Below are 14,170 nucleotides of genomic sequence, written 5' to 3' on the forward strand. Positions count from 1 at the left end.
CTGATCTCCAATCTATAACTTAAAAGCATTTTCAGCCTCATTCAACTTTATCAACATGACAAGTCCTCCCTTCCCAACTCTGCTCTCACTGCCTTGCACCATGAGCCCCTCATCAAGATGCTTCCATTAAAAGAAAAACTGCCCTGAAAACCTGAGATTAATGTCACTGAGAGCAAATTCAGGGAGGCATCACCTCTTTCAGGTCTGATGCTTGGCTTCTTTAAGGATCTGGACACAACAGATCTATTGGTATGGCTTCATCAATACTTAGAAAACATATTCAAAATCCTGAAGGATGTGGCTAGACTTCACTCTCTTCCTCCAAAGACCCAAGGTTCAGACACACAAGAGAAGAGCCCAGCCTTGTCTCATTTCTCCCACAGTTCTGGATACAGACACTGCTGCAGTATCTGCTGCCCCCATGCTGTGCCTAGCTCAGCCAAGCCAGGAAGGCTCTCCTTCTCCACCTCCTGCTCTCAGAGCCCCTGGCTTTTTGCCTCAGCTCAAGCATCTCTGCCTCCTGCGACAGAGCACATGGTGCCGTGGCCTCTAAAGTGCCCTCTTCCTCATTCTCTCTTTGGCACTTAGATATGCCATCACCCCACTGAGATGCCAGCTCTTTCAGGATGCGGGTTGTTTCTGCTTTTTCTTTGTACCCCTGGGAGGCAGTAATTACTTATTACTTTTAAAGTGTGGCTGCTTGATAGATAAATGAAAAGAGGTAGAGGAAGAGCAATGTGTAGTGAAAAAAATCCTCCCACAGCTCTCTGGGAGGTCAGAACACGTAACAGTGCAGGTAGAGAATGGAATGGGCACAAATCCTGCCTCTAACCCCTCCTGGCCAAGTGACCCAAACACTCGAAGCTGCTGAGCAGCACGCTGCAAGGACTTTCCACACTGGGGAGATCATAGGTGTAGTCTCTCAAAACTTTGTAAAAAATCACTAGTTATAAAAACCTATATGGAAATTCCAGATTGTGTGAAAAATTAAATTCCTCTCAGAAACCAACATTACTGTGGACACTCAAACCTAAAATCAGCAGCACTTTAATATGTCTAAGTGTATGGACCTATGTGTATACACAGATGTGTAGCTGTGTACACGTACGTACACACACACACACACACACACACACACACACACACACACACAAGTCCCGCCAGCCTACTCCACGCTGACCCACCCAAGCTTTGGGTCCCCTAGAGGGCCACCTCCCAAGCCCATCTCACCCCAAAAGCAAGGAGCCACCATCTTACCGGGGGCAGAGAATGCCGTCCACATTCGATGGTAACCAGCTTGTGGCACTTCTTGTGAACAAGCAGTTTGCAATTGATGCACTTGTAACCCTGGCGCCCAAGGCCCCAGATTCGGTCAGTGCAGATCGCACAGTGAGCTCGCTAAAAAGGGCGAGAGAACAGTGTTTAGACAAATATGGACATTGCTCCAGATGGCAATGCTAAGCACACAGAATGAAGGTGACTTCCCTCCTTCCTCCTCCTCATCTTAGTCTCCTTTAGGATTAACATTTCCATCCTATGACTATAAAGCAACATCCTTCCCGCACTTATCATTTTCTCAACATTTAATAAAGTCAGAGAGAAAATGAAATAAAGATGCAGCCTTCAATGAAAGTAAGTTGGCCACCATTTTAATGTTGGTTATACACCTTGGACACTTCAGACTCTTCCACAGCTTTAAAAGCAGTGACAGCAGGAGGAACTAACTCAGTTTGAAGATGAAAAGCTCAAGGAAAAAGAAAATCACAGAAGCCCACACAAACCCCCCAGAGACTGTTCACAGAGGTCAAATAAAAGCCCTGCCTTTCTAGGTAAGAGCCAGGGGAATATCACGGCTGCTGCCTATCTACTGGGCACTAGCAAAGAGCAGCGAGGTATCAAGGCCTTCTCTTTAAAACAAGGGTTCATCACCTTTTCTGTGTGTCACAGATCTGCCTATCCCCCACCTTTGGCAGTCTGGCAAAGCCTATGGACCCCTTCTCAGAATGTCCTTAAAGACATGAAACAAAGTACATTGTTTTACAAAAGAAACTAATAATATTGAAAGATAATTTTTTTCCCATCAAAGTTCACAGATGCCCTGAACTCTCTTTACTGAGGCCTCAGGTGTCTGTGGACCCAGGTTAAGAATCCATTACAGCTGTGAATTCACAGCCTTACCCTAAATACCTATAGCCCCATTACTTAAGCCAGAAGCCCAGGATTTGTGGCATTTAGAAAGTCCACATGGAACCTTCTTGGAAGAGTCCACCTGTACACAAGTTAACTTCATTCAAGCCTTTTCAGGTCACTGGGAGTGACTCAAAAGAACCCAGCCAATCACTGCTTATTGGACAACAGGGTACAATCTAGTCTTTCTCTCTGCGATCAAAGTGACTGTGTCAAGGCCTAAGGGGAGGGAGGAGTGGGGTGGGGGACACTCCGTCTCAGAAGCAACAACAAGCAGCCAGGCTGGATTACCCTGTTGAACCGCTTGGCTTGGAAAGTGTGGCCATTGGCACAGTAGAGCTTCCTCCAGCGGCGCGCGCCTCGGCGGTAGATGGACTCTGAGAAGGGACAAGAAGAGAGACCTGAGAAGCTGTAAACAATGTCTGGGCCCAAGATATAAAGCCTGAGGACAACAGAATGGGGACATGCCTCAGTCAATGCCAGATTACCCAAGAAGAATGAGACTCAGGCATAGAAGCAGCAGCCCACTGAGTCCACAGAAAGCCACCACCGGAACATAGCAGTGTTTCTTTTCACAGACTCACTGCAGCAAAGATTAGGGCTAGAAAGCCCCTGTCTATATTTCTGGCAAGCTGAATCCATAATACATCCTGTCTATTTGATGTCACCGTTAGCGTATAATCCCACTGTGTCTGCAAATCCTCCTGCACTTTCAGAGATTCACGTGCCACCCACAGAGCTGGTGTCAGTACTGGGAGCAGACCCATTTGCATTCTAAATAAGTAAGACAGAGTCCGATTTCCATTTAATGCTGCCTCCTGATCAAGCACCTTCCAAGCATCTTCGGTGGCTCCCACTTATCTCTAAGTTCAAATATGAATTTTTCAGCTTGCCATCTAAAGTCCCTCAGAGTCTGGGTCTAGACCACTCTCCAACCTCATAACATGTCACATCCCTTCACTTCCTTCAGGTTCCAGGCAAGTCAGCCAACATGCACAGGTTCCAAGGCTCTCCCTCTCCACCTCTAGTTCAGAATCCTCACCAGCTTTCAGCTTAGCTCAGGACCAGTGCCAAGGACAAGTCTTTCCTAATGCCCTCAGCTGTGAGTGCTTCCTCTCCTTCTCAACTTACCTTGTACTATCAGTCTTCTTTTGTGTAGCTTACAGCATCCCAGCAGAATGGAATCTCCCTGAGGACAGGGACTGCATTTCTCATTGTTTTTAAATTTCTGGTACCTAGTACGATTCCTTATACATAACAGGGGTCATAACAGGTAGTTGAAAAAGCTCTGTTTAATTGATTTTTTTTTTTTAGCTCTTATTTCTAATTTTCATTAGTAAATCAGGCAAGGCCTTTTCATGAATGGAGTTTTAACTTGATTCATAACTAAGGATGATTCTGGAAAGCCCCCTGGCTCTTTGGTAACTTCACATATCTCACACTTGGACATTCTGTGTCCTGAGTGTTAGGGCTATCAAGGCTCTAGGAGGGATCTCCCACTGCAGATCAGAACATACAGAGGAAAACTTCAAAGGGCACCTGAAAAGTGTGGTTCAAATGTAGAAATCAATAGTGAACAGGGGAGAGAGAGAGAGAGAGAGAAAGAGGGAGAGGGAGAGGGGGAGAGAGAAAGCGAGAGAGAGAGAGAGAGAGAGAGAGAGAGAGAGAGAGAGAGTGAGAGTGTGTGTGTGTGATGGATCCTGTGGCTGGTCAGCATGGTGTAGCCTAGAGACTCCTCAGAGTCCCAGTCTTAAATGCAGAGATTCACAAAAGAAACCAATTATCTTGAAAGAAAAATGTAATTTCTTTTTTCTCATAAAAGTTCCCAGATCCCCTGAAATCTGCTCCTGGATGCCAGGTCAAATGGAGACTTGGACAGAAAGGAAAAGATGGTGAAAGACAGACTACAAATTCTGCTTTGATGAGCAGCCTTTAAATGTTCTGGCCCCACAAGACAGAAATGACGAGAGTTCCGAAGTCTCCAACCTGCTGAAGGCCGTGTCTGGAGAATGGCCTGCAGGGTTGTCCTCCACCAGACTGGAGTTAGAAGATAAACAGACTGGGGACTGGAAAAGAAATGCTACCCCGTATGCACAGTCAGGTCCAACAGGCCCCCTCCGCACTCCTGCATGGGTAATGGCCCCCTCCAGACCCACCTACCAACAATCTCAGGTCTCCCTAGTCCTTGAAAGGACCTCCTAGCCCTTCAGTTTAACTCAGAACCACCTCCTGGGAAGTCTTTCTTAATTCTCCCTCCTACACTTAGCTTGGACTGTCCTCTTGGGTCTGGGCTATAGGTCTCCCCTTCACTGCAGAACCCCGTGACCAGCTGTCTCCATCACCTGCCTCTTCCTCCAGGTTTCCCTTGCCACTACCGCCCTCTCCAAAAACGCCCTTCCAGGCCAAAGCAAAAGCCTCTAATGACATGGCCAAGCACTGGCCCCTCCTGGCAGTCACTCCCCTGGTCCTCCCTCACCCAGTTCTCCTTCCCTGGCTCTCCATGAGGCCTTGCTAGGAGCACTTCCCAGAAACCCATCTCAAGTCCTCCTTGCTTCTCTCTTGTGTTGCTTTGGCTTCAACCACCCCCTTGACATAGATGAATCCTAACAATGGCTACCTGGGCCTCTCGAACTCAATGTCCACCGACACCACAAACTTACTACTGCAAACCTAGAGAAGCTCACCTTTCCTCCTTCACTTGCCTCCAGTGAACTGACTACTACTTCTCTGTAGGGCATCACTGGCCCCTGGTCATCCACATATATCAGTTTAGGGTAATCTTTTGATTTTCCCCTCTCCTAAAGGCCTGGCACCTAGTGAGTGCTTAGTAAATGCACTCTCTACACATCCATCTCTCTGTCTGCCAACCTGGGTCTGCCTGTCCGTCTGCTTGTTGGCTTGTCTTTTACTCAAGTTCTCCTTACCATTTTGCATCATGGGCCCCTCTGGCAGTTTGTTGAATCCTGGTGACCACAATGTCACTATCATCTTTTTAAATGTATAAAATACAGAGAAATGCAAAGGATGCCAATTACCATGAAACAGTTGTGAAACTATTACAAAAAACTATTGAAGAAACCTGGCTTTGCCTCCTCTAGCTGGTCAGCCCACAGGAGTAGCCAGTCTCACCTCAGTAGTGTTTCCTCCTCTGTTCCCTCTGCCTCCATCTTGGTCACAGGCCCTCACTTTTCCCCACCCAAGCAGGACCTCAGCAGCAGCCTCCCAGACCCTACCACCTGACTGGTCTGCTTCTATCCAGTCAGAATAACTGGACTTATCACATCACTCCTCCACTCAACAATCTTCTCCCTGTTTCCAGGGTACTGCCTGGGCACTCAAGGCCCCCTCTTCAGCTGATCTTTCTCTCTTTGACCCAGAATGTCGCTGCCACCACATGACCTCAGACTTCAAACCACATGGTGGTTTATAGTTCCCTTTTGCTCTTCTCCTGAAGCCAAGTATTTGAGCCCTCAGTGAAGGGCTATACCATGAGGTTGCTGAGGCCATGGGGGCTCCATCTTCCCTGAACCTCCTGTCACCTCTGCCCCCAGTACTTCATAGAGGGCTCCACAAACAGCTGGTTTTTAATGAGTTTTTACAGCCCTCTACTGTCCCATGCATGCAGTGAATGAGCCAATCCAGAACAAAACTCAGCAGACCTCACTGCCCACATCTCTGCTCTAGTCAGTCCATCTAGGGCCCTTCTAAATTCTTAGTTAATCCCCATACAAATGTCATTATTCCCTGGACTTCCACCCAATACTCTCTTTTCTCCAATTCTTCTGTCCCACTCTCCTTCCCTTTTTCCCAATCCAGATTAACATAAGGCAACATTTAGTTTACATTAAGTCAAAGAACTTTAAAACTCTCAAAAGTCTGAAATCAAAGTCAGTGTCAAAGTCAAAAAGTCAAATTCACTCAGTTCCTAATCTCTTCCCAAATACTCAGTGAAGAGTCAGGGATTCCAGTTTGGAATCTTTTTATTTTACAAATTACGTAAGACTAAATGTCCTTATACAACACCCTTAAATGCTTCTGCCCATCACTTAGGCAGTGGGAAAAAGCCCTCAGGGTTTAACCCCACCTAAAATGACATGATCTCTAGTTATTTCCTAAGTGTCCTACAAGCACATGAGGGGACTCATGTGTGGTATCCCTTCATACAGGAGTTAGACGTGTTAAGAGTTATCTGAACTTGATGAGGAGAAAGGGAGGTTGTTAAACCTGTTAAAAGCTGAAGAACAGATGGAAATAGTCTTAATTAGACTGAACACTGTACCACTGAATCCAAGTAAAGTAACTTCAAAACTGCTCTAAGGGACTCTCTAGTTTTGTTTTTATACAGGTTGTCATAATAAATAACACTTTACAATCAACTCACTATCTTCTCCAGGACACGGCATTCCAGGCCTTTCTGGTACACATGGAAATACTGAAAGAAAACAACAAAAACAGCAAAAACTAAAATTAAGCCATTAATTTTATGAATGCACTTATAAATAAATTTTATAATTTATATATTAACGTACTTATTAATTTTACAATCACATTTCATTAATGTACTTATTAAAATGTACTCATTGTCATGCCCTAAAAACATACACGTCTATTGGGCTTCCAGTGTGATCCTCTCTAGCTGAAGACAGCCGGTGGTGTGTTGTCAACATGATGTGTCTCACACCGATTACTTTTCTAGCACTACTCAATAAGAACCATGATATAGACAATGTACTCATGTACATGCAGACATGCCAACAGACAAGACAAATGAATAATGTCACTAATTTCCTCAGTCATTTTAGGGAAATCACTGGCCTTGTCTTTTCTGGCTGACCTGGGCCTGTGATGCCTTCAATGAAGGGAGCTTTCTTTCTAATTCTCTCTCTCTCTCTCTCTAATTCTATACCAAGGTATAATTAGTTCATTAAAAAGAAGAATTTAAAGCAAATAGTGAAGAGCTTTATAACTATCAAACCTTTTGAAAGAAGTGTACCAGGCAAAGATAGGTCATATATTACCCTGGTTAACATGCCCATTGGAAGCCACACGTGACTATTAAAAATATAAAAAAGCACAGGGTCTGGAAATTTATGAATGCTAAGTTCAAGAGAGATTATAAACAGGCTGATTAAATGACTTAGTTCATTCAAGAGGCCAGACAAAAAGTAAAGATTAGGAAAAGGATGGCAAGGTTTATGCCAAGAAGTGAAATACAGGCTAACGCTATAAAAATAAAGGTGACAGAATACACTATTTAAATAGAAGAGTGGATTACCAATGAGCAAAATTTCTAAGGTATTTACCAAAAATATTTTAATCTGGGAACGAGAACAATATTGATGATCCTACCAGGATCTGCAAAAACATGAATTTTGCCTGTCCTGGGGGGCAACAGCACATCCTGAGTTAAGATAAATTATACCACCTTTGAGGGAGAGAGTAGTCATATTGGGTGGGTTTTTCACTAAGCCCAGGAAAAGATTCTGCATTTGTTTGCAAGAATAAGGAGCTTCACAATCTTGGTCTCTTGAAGCTGGGAAAGGAATATGGGTACGTTACGCTAGCATACTGGCATTCTATCAGGTTATATCATGGGTTTCATTTGTCATCAAAACTGTGACTGAAGAAAAGGAAAGAAAGGCAAGTAGACTCACTGCTTCGGCGGGAAAGCATGCTTTGCCATTTCCTCCCTCCAAGCATTTGCAGAAGTTGGGTGCTTCCTCACAGCTGTCTCTGGAGGAAATAAGTGCCATGTCCAGGTGCCTCAGTAACATAGGCTTGCTTTATTAAAAGATCTGCTGATGGTGATTCTTGTTTACAATCATGAAATGTGAAATGACTCAGGCTCACTAAACTTTCAACTCATAGGTTCCCGTCTAAATGAGGAAGCATTTCTAGGTGGTCTTTTAAATCAGGAAGACAGAAAGCCCACCACCAATTTTCTGAGATGATTCAGAACTGTCAGGCTAGAGGAAGAAGAGACTCAAGGAGGTTTAAATAAATGATAGCTCAACAAAAATATATTCATTAAACACCTACTATGCAAAGACCAAAAGTAAAGCAGCGCCATGATCATGGAGCTTTGTCTTTCTCAGGGAGACAATACATTCAAGTATAAATAAATACAATACTGATGCATGAATACAAGAACTTGGTGGGGGACGGGAAAGGCCTCACACAGGAAGAAGGGTCTGAGGGAGCTCTGAAGGGATGAGGGATCCTAGGAGGCAGCAGCAGTGAAACCCCAGGTCTGGGGAAGCGGAGGGTGTGGACCTGTCTAAGACATGGTAACAAGATATGCAATATTCTGCACAAGAACGCATGAAGGTTCATCTGGGTGTGACTGGGAATAATATACAATAAGCTAGAAGAGTAGGCTGGAGTCAGGCCACGATGATCTTCATATGCCTAGAGTCTGTATCTGATCTTGGAGGTGATGGAGCCACTAGAGAGGCATCTCCATGAAAATGTCTTTGGCAGCCATGCGGAGTATGAATCGCAGGCATCATGAAAACCTGACTGAGGCTGGTGCTTGTGAGAGGAGAAGAGACAGACAGATGGGGGAGAAGGTGCGCATGTGGATGTGCAGGTTGAGGGGCACTGAGGAGTCAGGGATGAGCTGAGGTTGCATATGGTCTAGATGACTAGAAGGCTAGCGGTACCCTAGGCAAAAACAGGCAAGTCTGGAAAGGGAGAGGATTTGGGAAGGAGAGAATGATGTTGACTAACTCAAAATGTCCAATGGGCAGTTGTAACATGGGCCTGGAGCTCAGAAGAGATGGACTGGGGAGTCATCAGCAGAGATGATCACTAAACCCATGGTGGTAATGAGGTCACCAAGGGAGGAAGCACTAATAGAAAAGTTGGAAGGGCCCCAGAGAGCCATGGCTGATGGTCCAGCCAAGGAGATGCAGCCTCACAATGCGGACAGGAGGGAGCATCTGGAAGGAGGAAGTGGGCCAACAGTTTCACGGAGTATGAGGAATGAGAAAAGGCTGTTAAATCTGGCAGATAAGAGTCATGGAAGTGGAATGATGAGGTCAGAAGCTAGAATGTCAAGGGCAGACACGGGAGTGTACAGTAAGTGGAAACAATTAGAGGAGATGGGTTTTTTTCTCAGACTTTGGCTGTGAAAAGGAGAAGGGACATACAATGAGAGCTTTGGGAGATGGCAGGATCAAGAAAGAGATTTTTAATGATGGGGAAGACCTGGGCATCTCTGTAAACAGCAGGGAAGGAGCCACCTTTCAGGTGGCTTTCAGGCTCCTTCACTCTAAAGAGATGGTTGTGGAAGCACTCAGTGTGTCAGAAGAGGCAGAAGGGGATGGGACCCAGGACAGCGGTAGATGGGTTGGCCCCAACAGAAGGAGAGGTACCAAATACTTATCAGAGATTAGCATGAAATAGAGATGATGGGTTGATGTCAAAGACTCCTGAGACTGGCCTCAAGAGTTAGGGGAGCCTTTGGCTGTGAGGGGAAGAAGTAGTGATCTGTGGAAAGACTGAGGGAAGACAAAGTGGAGAACTGATGTTCTAAGGAGTGTGAGGAGGGAGGGAAAGCTTTGCTTTGCTGTAGTGAGATCAGCAAACAACTGTGCAGTGACCAAAGAAATGTATGCATAAACAGGGACAAGAGGGAGAACAAATCATCTGGCAGTGTGGCTAATGACCCTTTCTACCTTACCATGAATTAAGAGCTCCGAATCTTTGTTAAGTTCATAGAGACGAAAGGCTTCCTCTAATTCCAGCTGAGACGAAACTGTGCAAGGGTCTCCTAAAAACATAAAACATAAAGCAAAGGTTAATTGGGGGAAAAAATCTACAATGGGATAGGTAATAAGCAATTTCTTTAATAGAGAAGCTCTCAAAGAAAAATGGATTTTAATCTCTGAAAATATATAAAACTATTATTGGCAGGTGGATGACTCTCCAGAGATGCTCCATTTAAAGGATTCTCTTTGAAACAAGCCAGACAATTTAAAAAAAACCCTGTTGATTTCTATTTCTCCAATGTCTCACAGGATATACAAACACAAGATTAAAATATAAGAATTAAAAAACCCCACTGATTCCTATTTTTCCAATGTCTCATGGGACACACAAACACAAGATTATATGCAAGAATTTTAAAACCCTGTTGATTTCTATTTCTTTATGCTGTCTCAGAAGATACACAGACATGAGATTATACATAAAGATCATAAATATCCTGAGTTTTCTTGTATTTGCATACGAGGTTCACGTCCAGCATGACAAGGAAATATCACCTGCACAAGAAACATAAAATGACTTGTCACATGACTAATAGGTATACCACAAGTAAGTGATCTACTTTTTTCTAATCTATTTTTCATTTCATGTGAGTATGGTCTCTGTTGAATGGCTTGTGATAATCACATAATCTGTTGCTTTTGCCGCAGCTGAGCTCACTGGGCCTGTTTCTTCATCTGTAAAGTGAGGTGGTTAGACCAGATGGCGAGAGGTCCTGTGGTCTCCTCCACCACTTCCTCAGTAAACCTTAAGCAGGTAAGAACACCACTCTGAGAAGGCGACCCATGTGCTTTGCCAAATGGTCCCAGAGTCCAGGACAGTGGTGAAGAGCCCCCTGGGCCTGGCAAGGACTTCCTACCTCCAGCTTGTTCTAGCCTAGTGATAGCACAAAGGTAACTGAGGGAACCTGACCAAGGAGACATCCTAGCAGGGATGCCTTCACATCAACTTCTGTGATAGTGATTTAAACAACAAAAATCAACTCTGAATGACATGGGAATCTGATCAGTGCAGTGACCACCTGTGTATTCAGAGGACTCATAAGGAAGTTGGGGAAAGAGAAAACAGATTTTTGTTCTTAAAAGAAAAAAGAAAGAATTACACTCAATTTCAAAAGATGATTGTGATGGTCCTTAGCCAATGAGTTTCTCCCTCTCTGGCACTCCAGCAGCCCCAAGCCCTACTCCTATCTCTGAGTCTGACTCTGGACTTCATACTATTTCCTCTAGATTAAACAGAAATTCTTCTTAGGCCCTGTGAGCCCTCGCTAGGGGCCACATGGTGGCATAGTGGATAGAGCACAGGCTCTGGAGTCAGGAGATCCTGAGTACAAATGCCATCTCAGATGCTCCTCTTCCTGACTTTAAATTTGGCCTCAGATGATAAATGCTGGAGAGGATATGGGAGAGTTGGAACACTAATTCATTGTTGGTGGAGCTGCGAGCACATCCAACCATTCTGGAGAGCAATTTGGAACTATGCCCAAAGGGCTACAAAAATGTGCATACCCTTTGACCCAGCAATATCGCTACTAGGACTATATCCCCAAGAGATCATAAAAATGGGAAAGGGTCCCACATGTACAAAAATATTTATAGCAGCACTCTATGTAGTTGCCAAAAACTGGAACTCAAGGGGATGTCCATCAATTGGGGAACGGCTGAATAAATTATGGCATATGAATGTAATGGAGTACTATTGTGCCATAAGAAATGATGAACAAGAAGACTTCAGAGAGGCCTGGAAGGACTTATATGACCTGATGCTGAGTGAAAGGAGCAGAACCAGGAGAACTTTGTGCACAGCAATGACCACAGTGTGTGAGAGTTTTTTCTGGTAGACTTGGATTTTTGTAATAATGCAAAAACTTCTTATAAAAAAAAAAAATCCCAAAGGTGGTTCTCAAGGCAAAATGCCTTCCACACTCAGAGAGAGAAATATGGAAGTCACTCACAAAATGTAGCAGATCATGTTTGTGTATGTGTATGTGTTTGTGTATCATGTTCTGATTTGTTATACGATTTCTTTCGTTTATCTTAGTCTGACTACATAGCATGACTATAGTGAAAATATACTCAATAGGAAAGTATATGTAGAATCTATACAGAATTGTATGCAGTCGTGGGGAGGGAGGGGGGTAGTGGGGGGAAGGTGGGGGGGGATAAAATCGCAATTGTATGGCAGTGATTGTTAAACACTAAAAAAAAAAAAAAAAAAAAAAGAAATTTAATGGGACTTTGGGGGAGTTTGTAGCAGCTGCAGATGACATGTGAAGACCAGTAGACAACACAAAAAAGTTTAGAAACTCAGAAATAAATAAAATATAGGTACAGTATTGTATAACAAAAAAAAAAAAAGAAATATGTAATTGAGTAAACAAGGGAAAAATTAAATCCTGACTATCCTTGTAAAAAATAAATAAATAAATGAATGAATGAATGAATGAATTTGGCCTCAGACCCTGGGCAAATCACTTAACCCCAACTACTTCAAAAAAAAAAAAAGAAGAAGAGGAAAGCAAGTTCCTCACCTACCTTTGCAGCCATCCACATGCCTCTCCCTCAAACACACTACAATTCAGTCAAACTGCTGCTCTCCTCCAACACCACAATCCTTTTCGAGGCCTCTACCAACACTGTGCCTAGCCCAATTCTGTAATGCACTTCCCCAGTCACCTGCGCCTCTTAGAAGCTCCAGATTCCTTCAGAAATCAGCCCAAACTTCCCAAAGTTACCTTGGATTCATTTTAGAGTTGATCCCTTTGTCCATTCTTCTACACATGCGTTTTGTCTCCTGCTGCAGAATGCAAGCTGCATGCATGGTGGGATTATTTCCTTTCTGGTTTTGGATCCCCAAAGCCTAGCAGAGTGCAACAAGCATTTACTGAGAGCCTACTGTGTGACAAACACTGCAATACTAAGAACAGGAAAAGCCAGTCTCATCTGATGGCTTGTGGCAAAGGCTACTGCAATACTCCAGACACAAGAGTCCGCCCCAAAGGGGTGGCAATGCCTGAGAAGAGAAAGGGACAGAGGCAAGAAATACTGCAGAGGTGACATCCACAGGCTTTGACCACAGACTAGATACTGGGAGAGGACGGTATCCTCCTCAAGAGTAACAGGGAAGTCAGAAGGAGGGGAGGTTGCTGGGGAAAAGCCACTGCCTCCAGTACCAAACACGGTAAGCTGAAGGTATCTATGGGAACCCAGGCCAAGATATTAGATAGGCAATCGGAACACCTCAGAATTTAGGGCTGGAGACACGAATATGAAAATCATAAGCACAGAGGTGAAAAGGGAATCCCGGGGAGCTGAGAGGGAGAAGAAAAGGACCAGGGCAAAGCCCTGTAAGACACCCATGCTGAGTGGGTAAGACCTGGATTAAAGACAAGACTGGAAGCAGTCAAACGTGTGGTGGCATCCTGAAAACCTAGAGAAGCGAGTATCAAAGAAAGAGCAATTGGCAAGGTAATGGCTTCAGAAGTTAAGAAGGAGGAAGACAGAGAAATGGCACACAGTAGGAGCTTCGCAAATGCTGTTGTGTGAACCATGAGCCTCTCTGGCCTCTGCAACCGCCCTTCTCTACCTCACTCTTACAAAGATTAGCAGCATCCTCCCCCGACTAGGCCTAGGTGAACAAGCTCTTCTGAAGCATAGACATCTTTCCCATCCAGTTGGGATTATCACTGGCTCTCTCCTGGAGACCCCTCATCTTTTGGTTCCTTCTTCCATGCTGGACTGTCCTCTCACAACATTCCCTCAGACCCATCTTAAAGCAACGTTAACAAATAGAGCACCAAGAAAACCTCTTCAAGAAAAACAACACTCCCCTCAGCCTCCCGATTCCACCAGCTCATGTGTCCTCCTGCCATCTCAGTCCTGGTCATGCTCAGACATGGCCCGATCCCCACTCCCACTTCAGTACTCCTGGAAGAAACCACAGAACAGGGCTCCTTGGGTCCATGAGAAGACTGGCCTGTTACCTGGATTCAGCTCCCTCAGAGCAAGGGCTGCGGGTCTGGGAGACAGCCTGAGCTAATGCTTTGCTGGGGTGGCCCTGAAGAACCAGGGGCTACTCTCAGATGATGCTCTCTCCCCACACCAGCCCATTCTCCGCTCAGGTGTCAATGGGATCTTCTGAAAGTACAGCTCTGACCATGTTCTCCCCCTCCTCAATGAATTGCAGTGGTTTCCTATACCTCCAAGATCCGAGG

General features: G+C 44.6%; 1 protein-coding gene across 2 annotated transcripts in view; it reads right to left on the reverse strand.

Moving 5' to 3' along the window:
- PRKCI (protein kinase C iota) overlaps nt 1-14,170 on the reverse strand; it is a 76,436-nt gene that overhangs the window by 23,476 nt on the left and 38,790 nt on the right. For both annotated transcript variants that reach the window (XM_072618491.1, XM_072618490.1), the window contains exons 3-6: nt 9,872-9,961; nt 6,569-6,619; nt 2,479-2,564; nt 1,258-1,398 (exon numbers count right to left, since the gene is read on the reverse strand). In XM_072618491.1, coding sequence (XP_072474592.1) covers nt 1,258-1,398; nt 2,479-2,564; nt 6,569-6,619; nt 9,872-9,961 — 368 coding nt within the window. The remainder of the gene's footprint in view (nt 1-1,257; nt 1,399-2,478; nt 2,565-6,568; nt 6,620-9,871; nt 9,962-14,170) is intronic.

The sequence above is a fragment of the Notamacropus eugenii genome, chromosome 6, assembly GCF_028372415.1.
Source record: "Notamacropus eugenii isolate mMacEug1 chromosome 6, mMacEug1.pri_v2, whole genome shotgun sequence".
Classification (NCBI taxonomy): Eukaryota; Metazoa; Chordata; class Mammalia; order Diprotodontia; family Macropodidae; genus Notamacropus; species Notamacropus eugenii.